The sequence below is a fragment of the Pristiophorus japonicus genome, chromosome 32 (assembly GCF_044704955.1).
Source record: "Pristiophorus japonicus isolate sPriJap1 chromosome 32, sPriJap1.hap1, whole genome shotgun sequence".
Classification (NCBI taxonomy): domain Eukaryota; kingdom Metazoa; phylum Chordata; class Chondrichthyes; family Pristiophoridae; genus Pristiophorus; species Pristiophorus japonicus.
The window spans coordinates 8,403,443-8,412,661 of NC_092008.1; the positions used below are offsets into that span (position 1 = coordinate 8,403,443).

Genomic DNA, 9,219 nt, shown 5'->3' on the forward strand with positions numbered 1-9,219 from the left:
GCTGTAAATTTATATAATTCTACACAAGTTCACCTCAATGCAAATCTGCTAACTCAGCGCAGGCCAGCGATGAAGCCTGTTCCTTTCCTGTTTTGTATTGTCTCAGTAGCGCAACCCGTGAGGTGATCTAACATACCACAGGCCGGGAATGAAGCCTGGGCCCAACATGCTCTGTGTGGCTCAGCACCCTGCCGGGTGAGATCAGCTAATGCAGCACAAACCAATGTTGTATCCTGAGCCCTTCCTACTCTCTGTGTGGCCCGGAAACACACTGGGTGAGATCATCAATCTCAGCACAGGGCGGAGATGAATCCTCGGACTTTCCATTTCTGTATGGTCCAGTACATCACCAGTTGAGATCAGATAAGTCAGAACAGACCGGGGAAGGTTCGTGGGCCCATCCTGCTCTCTGTGGTGCCAGTCCCTTAACTTGCGAGATGAACTAACATTGCACGGGCCAGAGCTGGATTCTGGGCCTTTCAAGCCCTAAATGCCTCAATAACACACAGAGTGCCAGCCAGGAGGGGTATCGGATTTTGAAGGAGCTGTGAAAGAAGCCTTGCTACAGTGCATCTTGTAGAGGGTACACACTGCAGCCACGGTGCGATGGTGGAGAAAGGACTGAATGTTTACAGTAATGGATGGAGTTCCAATCAATCGGGCTGCTGTTTTCTTGATGGTACCGAGTTTCTTGAGTTTTGATTGAGCAGCTCTCATCCAGGGAAGGGGAGAGTATTCCATCACACTCCTGGCTTGTGCACTGTACGTGATGGAAATGCTTTGGGGAGAGAGAATGTGAGCCACTCGCCACAGAATACCCAGCCTCTGGCCTGCTCTTGTAGCCCCATTGTTTCTGTGGCTGAAACAGGTAAGTCTCTGGTCAATGGGCACCTCCAGGCTGTTGATATTGAGGCTTCTGCGGTGGTAATTCCGTTGAAGGTTAGACTTTATTTTGTCGAGTATGTTCATTTGTTGGAACTTGTGTGGCACAAAAGAGATCCCACTTATCAACCCAAGCTTGAATTTTGTCCAGGTTTTGCTGCATGTGGGCACGGGCTGCCTCATTATCTGAAGAGTTGTGAACACTGTGCAATCAACAGTGAACATCCTCACTTCTGACCTTACGATGGAGGGAAGGTCATTCGTGAAGCAACTGAAGGTGGATGGGCCTGGGACACTGCACTGGGGAATTTATGCAACGAGGTCGTGGGGCTGAAAGGATTGGCCTCCAACAACTATAACGATCTTCCATTGCGCTAGCAATGACTGTCGCCAATGGGGATTTTTTTCTCCCTCATTCCCATTGATATGGTTCCTTGATGCCACACACTCGGTCAAATGCTGCCTTAATGTCATGGGCTGTCACTATCAGCTCACCTCCGGAATTTAGGTCTGTTATCCATGTTTGGACCAAGGCTGTAATGAGGTCTGGATCCGAGTGCTCGTCATCCAATTTCACCTGAAGCTCGGGGTCAGTGCAGTTCATTGGGACTTCGGCGCCGTCTCTCCCTTTACAACCCATAGGTGGCGACAAAACAGCGGGGAATATGAGTTTCTCGGTGACAATGCCGGATTTCTGCAGTTTTAGGTATTTAATGCTTCTGTCTTTCGTCCAAGTCTGGAAAAGATCGATTTACAATGAAGTTATTTATCCATCAGTGAGGTTTTGGGTTGAAACAGTGAGACATCAAGGATGGGAAGTATTCCTATCGTCTGTAACCAGCTTTTATTTCTCCATCTCCTTCTGAACTTTTCTCTGGTTTGGCTCTGTCGGTATCGGATGGATATTTGACTTGATGCATTTTATTTAAAGTGCTGACTTTTGCGCAACTCGGAGTAGTCAGACACGCTCTGTCTGTCTGTTCTTGCTTGTGACCATTAACGGGAACAGGCCAAGAATCAAAGGTTTATCATCAACTTGAAAGATTATAAATCAAAAAAATATGTGTTGCTCAGCCCCAGTGCCAAATAATTTACCCACGACATTGTGTGTGAATTATTTGTTGTAATGTATGGATATTGAAGGTTAAATAGTAATTAGCAGTGAGGCAGCTCCACAAGGTCTCCACCTTTGGTATTCTCGTCACCTGCGTGAAGGCAATCACCTTAAAGTGAACAACATTTTCAGGTTCGAAGGCACTTCGGGTGTCAATGCCCCAGGAACGGTGTCAAATAACAGCCTGGTCATACCTGCGGATTTCAGACGTGAAATACTTCCCGTGAAAGTGTCTCCTGGAGGCGAACTGACCGAGCTGAGAAACCGGCTGCAGGTCTTGAATTATTGGTGCCCTACAGGGCACCACAGGGGACAGCAGCCAATCTGCTGGGAGCAAATGCATCAAACAAGCTCCTTGGTTGTGAATTGCCAGAGGAGATATCTTAGAATCACATAATTTTATAGTACAGATATGCAGCCAAGATAGTTCGATGATTGAACTGACGTCAAGGCTTTGAATGAAACAGGGTTCAAGGGTGGCGACGCCATAGGAACAGAGGAAGAGGAGTGGGTTTATATCTCGTCTATCGTAGACAGCCATTCTATTATACTCCAGCTGATCTGTATCTTAACTCCATTTAATCGCCTTTAATCCATATCCCAACGCCCTTACTGGCGGACCAGTGCTGGAAGCCATTGACTCTGTGCACTTCCTCCATATAATGGCCCACTTTGAAAAATGGAGCTGCGATAGAACTACATCCTGTTGTCTCCCGGCACACGCTCTGGGTTGTGGGCGGGCACATGCTGCATTTTCTGTCTTAATGTCTTGCACAGCAAGGCGCTGTGTGACTGACGATGACTATGATAGCGGTCAGGATGATGATGTGGAATTGGGAGAAAGTCCTTACTGATCGCAGATGATGGCAATGATGTTGTTGTTTTGCTTTACTTAAAATTGGGAACAGCAGGGTTCGTCCTGGATCTTATCCCAGGAGATCTCGTGTTTCAAACTCACTGAGCGAGAATCAAACAATGTGTTCCAACGGGCGCTAATCTACCGAGTTCCACCTGTCAATGGCGAGAGGTTGACTTGATAATGGGTTCTATTCGTACACAAGGAGGTGCAGAAGGATATCTAAGAGGTTTGAGCTGGAGGTGAACAATGTGGCGGCAGGTAACAGTTGGGTTGGAGCTGGTGCAACTGGGAGTGGTGGGAAAATGGTAGTTGGAGGTGAAGCGGCTGCAAGTGGAGAATAGTTTGGAAGTTGAGTTGGAGCTGCTGGGGCGGTGGGTATGTGGTAGGTGGACTACTTCTGGCATTAGGTGGAGAATAGTTTGTCGCTGGAGTTGGTGCTGGAGATTGTGGAAGAGGTGTGCAGGGTGGGAATTAACAGGTGCCACACTTTACGGTGGAGAAAGTGCAAGTTGGGAATGGGGGATACGGGGATTCCCAGAATAAGGTGGAGGACATCCTTAATAAATAATGGAATAATGCAGAGAATGCCAGATGCTCCAAACTTCTGGATATTTCCATTCAGCCGCGCTAGTCCCGTAGTCCTGCAAGTTTATTTTCCTCAAGTGCCTAAACAACTTCATTTTGAAATCATTGATCATCTCCGCTTCTACCACCCTCATCGGCAATGAATCCCAGGTCATTGCCACTCGCTGCATAAAAGAGTTCTTCATCACTTCCCCTCTGTATCTCCAGCATGAATCTGCATCCCCTAGTAACATCAGCGAATCGGAACATCTGTCTCTGTCTACCTTATTCGATCCCGTCATAATCTAGCACACCTCTATCCATTCTCCCCTCAAAGTCATTTACTCCAAGGAGAAGAACCCCAGCATCTCCAACCTAATCCTATAGCTAAAATCCCTCATACCTAGAACCGTTCTGGTAAATCTCCTCTGCAATATTTCAAACAAATTCACGTCATTACTAATGTGTGGTGACCAGAACCGAATGCAATACTCCAGTTGTAGCCCAACCAGAGCTTTATAAATTTTCAACATAACTTCCTTACGTTTGTACAAAATACCTCTCTTTCGGAAGCCCAGGATCTCATGTGCTTCCCTAATTACTCAATATATCCTTCAACCATCAAAGATTGATCCAATGAACACACTGGTGTCTCTGTAGCTGTAAACTATTTACAACTGTGCCACAATGTATCACCTCACACTTCTATGTATTATCTTCCAAATGCGACTTGTCTGCGCATTCTGTGAGCCGAGCTATTTCCTGCAGCAGTCGATTGGTTTCATCTTCACTGTTTGCCACACCTCCAAGTCTGGTATCATTGGTACATTTTGTAATTTTAGTCTATTGTAATATCTAAGTAATTTATCTAAAACAAAAAACATAGTGGTCGTAGCACTGACCCCGGGAAACACCACGGTTTACCATCCTAGAGTCTGTAAAGCAACAATTGACCATGACTCGCTGTGTTTTTGTGCTTAAGCCAATTTATTTTGCAAGCTAACACTGGCCCTCCTATTACATCAGCTTCAATGTTGTCAACCTGTCTTTGTCCATATTTTCTTAATTTCCATATAGACAAATTCCACTGCGGTCCCTCATCCACCTTCCATGGTTCTTTATCAAAAAATGCAATTAGATTAGGCAAACACGATCTTCATTGTAAAATCAGTGCTTGTCCTCCTTGAATGGTATCAGTCTCTCCAAGTGCCTGTTAATTTTTTACTTGATTATGATTTCTAAAATCTTATGCACCACTGATGTTACACCGACCGCCCCGTTGTTGCTCGGATTGTCCAGACACCCTTGTCACATTTGCCAATTTCCAATAATGTGACACCTCCCCTGCATCTAGGGAAGATTGAAAGATCATGGCAAGCCCTTCCGCTATCTCCACTACACTTCTCTTAACAAGCTGGGATGCCCGACATCCGGACCAGACGAATTATCCACTCTCAGTATATCCAGCCTTACCAGTACACCTACCTGTCAATTAGCTCAACCATCTCCGCTTCTACCGATATTTTGTAAGCATCCTCCTCCTTAGCAAACACTGACATAAAGTACTCAATAATATTGTCGCCATCACATGTGCCTTTCAGCAAATATTACCTTCTTTATCCATAATCGGCCATAACCCGCCTCTAACTATCCTCTCACTATTTAAATGTCGGAAGAAGATTTTTGGCTTCCCTTTTATGTTAACTGCCATTCTATTCTCATATTATCTGTTTGACAGTTTTATTTGCCTCTTCACTTTCCCTCCATCGACTTCTTGTATTTGACCCGGTTCTCACTTGACGAATTCTCCTGACTTGCATCATACACTCGCTTTTTTTGTATAATCATATTACCGAGTCATCCAAGGAGCCCTGCTTTTGGTTCCATTTCCTTTGCCTCTTGTTGGAATGTCCCTAGCCTGTACCAGAAACGTATCTTCGTGATGTTCTGCAACATATTTTCCTGCAATCTTTGGTTCCACTTTATCCCGATAGATCCCCTCTCATCACATTGAAGTTTGCAGTGATATAAATCAGAATTTCTACTTTAGATTGTACCATACTCTTCTCTGGTATTAATTTAAAGCTTATGATACGATGATCACTATTACTCAAATTTTCACCCATTTATTTCCTCCAATCTGTTACATTCCTTTCTGAGATGCTTATGGGAGTTGGAGAGAACTGCAACCATGAAAAACATCTCTTGTAATACTGGAACCTTGGTACTCCCCGTCCTCCGGATCTGGGCTAACTCACTCATGGATCTGTATTTCCAGTGCGATCACTAACCCGCATTGTTAGGCCACCATGTTACGTCGAACGTGCATCAATATATTCGCCCAGAATCTCCATATTGCCGAATCTGCTCTATATGCGTCTATTTGACTAGAGTTGGGCGGTCCAGTCACCAAATCAGACATTAAAAGTCTTTATTAGTCCTAGTGTTGACACGGTCGCCAATTATGTTGGATCTATGGGATAGCCAACTATACTCACACTTAACTCAAACGTGAGGACTGAGATGTCTGATTAATACACTTTCGTTCTCAAATAATTGATACAACATTTACCTGCCGTATCCATGAGAGTGGTACCGAAATGTATTCACATGCAAGGGACTCATCTGATGTTGAATAAATGTAAGTCAGATAGAGACAGTTTCTTACACGATAAGTGAATAAGGGGTTATGGGGAGCGGGCATGGGTAGTGGAGCTGAGTCCATGATCAATGCACCATGATCATATTGAATGGTGGAGCAGGCTCGAGGTGCTGTATGGCCTGCTCCTGCTTCTATTTCTTATGCTCTTATGTTGTTATGTTCTTATGTAAGCTTGTGTTCTTAACTGCTCATGCTCGTCTAAGTTGCCAATGGAAAATCGTGCTTGACTAACTTGACTAAGTTCTTTCAGGAACTTTCAAAAGACATTTGATGAAGTGCCACATAGTATATTTTCTGGCAAAATTGAAGCCTATTATATTTAAGGGACAGTGGCTGCATAGATACGAAATTGGCTGAGACGGAATGCAGAGTGTTGTAGGGAACGGTTAATATTCAGACTGGAGAGATGTATCCGGTAGTGTCCGACAGGTGGTGGTGTTGGGACCACTTCTCCTTTATGATATATATTAATGTCCTGGACTTGAGTACACAGGGCATAAAGTCAAAGTTTGCAAATGTCACAAATTTACGAATGTAGCAAATAGAGAGGAAAGTATTTGACTTCAGGGCGATATAGGCAGGCCAGTGAAATGGGCGGAGGCTTTGCTGTTGAAATTTAATGCATATAATTGTGTACTGAAGCATATTAGTGGTCAAAATCAGCAGGAGCAAAGTACACTAAATGGTGCAATTTCAAAGGAGCTGGAAAAAGATGGAGACGTGTTACTTCACAGGTGCAAAAGCTTTGTGAAATTGAACCATGAATGGTTTTGCTGGACTAGATAGAGGGAAATTGTTTCCATTGGATAGAGGGTCAGAAACCAGAGCAGACGGATTTAAGATAACTGACAAGAAATCTAGTGCGGAAATGTGAAGTTTTTTAACAACACGAATTATTATCGTGAATGACGTGACTGGAAGGCTGGAGGAACCCGATGTAGCACTAACTATGTGGGAAAAGCAACTGACTGGGATTAATTGTATAGCTCTTTCATTGAGCTGGTGAATGCGTGATGGGGCGAATTATATGTTATGTGCTATGTTAGTCTATGAAATGTTTCAGCGGGTATCCTTAGCTTATCGTTTTGACTGTTCATGTCATCTAGATCGAAAGCCCTGAAATGATCCGGTGAGCTGTATATTTTACTAGGTTAATTATGTCCTCGTAATATGATACTATAATGTCAACCAGTGCAAAATACGTCTATATAATATGTGATTGCATTAAACCACGACGTCCCCACATCAAGCCATGTTTCCTTAAACAAATCTGCCGCGATACCATCTATCTTGAATTTACTTTGCTTTCTGCATGAGAAACCATGGATACCCAATATGGACTTCTTCTTCTTCACATCTTTTGCTACATCATGTAGATCGGGTCGTTGAGAACATGAACTAGAATTCAGTTGTACTGCTGGAACGTCGACTCATCTTTTAATGATTTTAACAATGAAGCAAGACGGACATTTTACCACATTCTTCAACTGCTCTCTGAACTTATTCTGTGTCATAGCATAAATACAAGTGTTTGTGCAGCAACTCAGGAGCTGGAGCATGAATCCTATTTCTTTTATGTAGTAAGATACATGTATAATATCATAACCTAAACGCAAAATCCGGTTCCAAATAGAAAAGAACATAAACACAGTCCATAACATTATGAAATTCCACGAGATAACGAGCAGTAAAATGATGGATTTCCTTCGTCTCTCCATCTCTATGTCACTGGGAATCCCCTCACTGCTGTGATCCCGGAGTCTCCTGCGAGCTCTGCTGGCCACTAAAATGTGTCTGATAGTTAAAGCATTGAGTAGCAGGATCAGAACAAATGGGATGCACGGGGTTAGAATATAATGAAGAAGCTCGAGTGTTGCCCACAAATCTGAAACCATGACAAGAACACTTACGTAACAGAACCAGGGGGTATTGCTCAACGTGTACCAAGGTACATACATAAAGTACCAGAAAATGCTCTTTAAAAAACTTAGCAAAGTCACTGTTACAAGAACCACAGCCGCGGTTTTCTCAGTGCAATATTTAGTTTTCAGCTTCTGGCAACAAATTGCCATGAATCGATCAAATGTGAAAGTGACGGTGAACCAGACAGAACAGTCTGTGGCTGCATAAAGCAGGACGGCGTGGATATTACACAGGGGGATTCGCTGCACAAAATACAGACGATGAGCAATTGGAATCTGCCTCAATATCAGGTCGGTGATAACGACCAGTAGATCTGCCGCTGCCATGGCCACCAAGTAGCGTGTGACGCATTTGGAGAGACCGCACATTCCACGAGACAGGATCACCATCGTCACTAAATTAGCTGTGAGGAATGGAAATTAACAGGAAATTAACACAGCAGGATGAAAGTGAATTCATCGGGTTGATCGGGTTGGGGTAAAATTTCTACATTTGTTAGAGTGATGGAATTTAATAATGTTCCTGAGAAAGGACTTTCAGATGGAGACAGGGTGTACAATGCAAATTGTGCACCTCACTAATCTGCAATGAATGGGAGACTGAACCCGGGAATGGGATTTAATTTTGCAAGAGTAATGTGCCATCTAATCAGAGGATTAATATTGAAGTGGTATTAGCCCTCATCTCCAGGTTTGTTGATTCATTGCCTGCTGCTGCAGGAACCCTGGAACCATCGACCTTCTGGGATTGTATTCCCAGTCTGCACCCAATCAGGAGTTAGTTTGGGAAATTTGGGAATGAATCAGTGACCGGGCGAGCGTTAGTCAGGGACAGGGGGAGAGTGAGTCAGTGACCAGGTAGGGTGAGTCAGTGACCGGGGTGAGTGAGTCAGTGACCAGGGGAGAGTAATTCAGTGACCGGGGAGAGTGAGTCAGTAACCATGGGAGAGTGAATCAGTAACCAAGGAAAGTGAGTCAGTAACCAGGGGAGAGTGAGTCAGTAACCAGGGAAAGTGAGTCAATAACCAGGGGAAAGTGAGTCAGTGACCTGGGGAGTGTGAGTCAGTGACTGGGGGAGAGTGAGTCAGTGACTGGGGGAGAGTGAGTCAGTAACCAGGGGAGAGTGAGTCAGTGACCGGGGGAGAGTGAATCAGTAACCAGGGAAAATACATCAGTAACCAGGGAAAATACATCAGTAACCAGTGGAGAGTGAGTC

The 9,219-nt window shown here is 44.2% G+C and overlaps 1 protein-coding gene across 1 annotated transcript; it reads right to left on the minus strand.

Moving 5' to 3' along the window:
- Window positions 1–7,511: 7,511 nt before the first annotated feature.
- Window positions 7,512–8,393, minus strand: LOC139240561 (probable G-protein coupled receptor 139). The gene has a single exon (XM_070869105.1). It carries the CDS (start codon window positions 8,391–8,393, stop codon window positions 7,512–7,514), a length of 882 nt encoding a protein of 293 aa, XP_070725206.1.
- Window positions 8,394–9,219: the final 826 nt, after the last annotated feature.

Bases quoted from the DNA above. Each gene is read 5' to 3' on its own strand.
- LOC139240561 (XM_070869105.1), bottom strand. From the start codon at position 8,393: ATGGTGATCCTGTCTCGTGGAATGTGCGGTCTCTCCAAATGCGTCACA.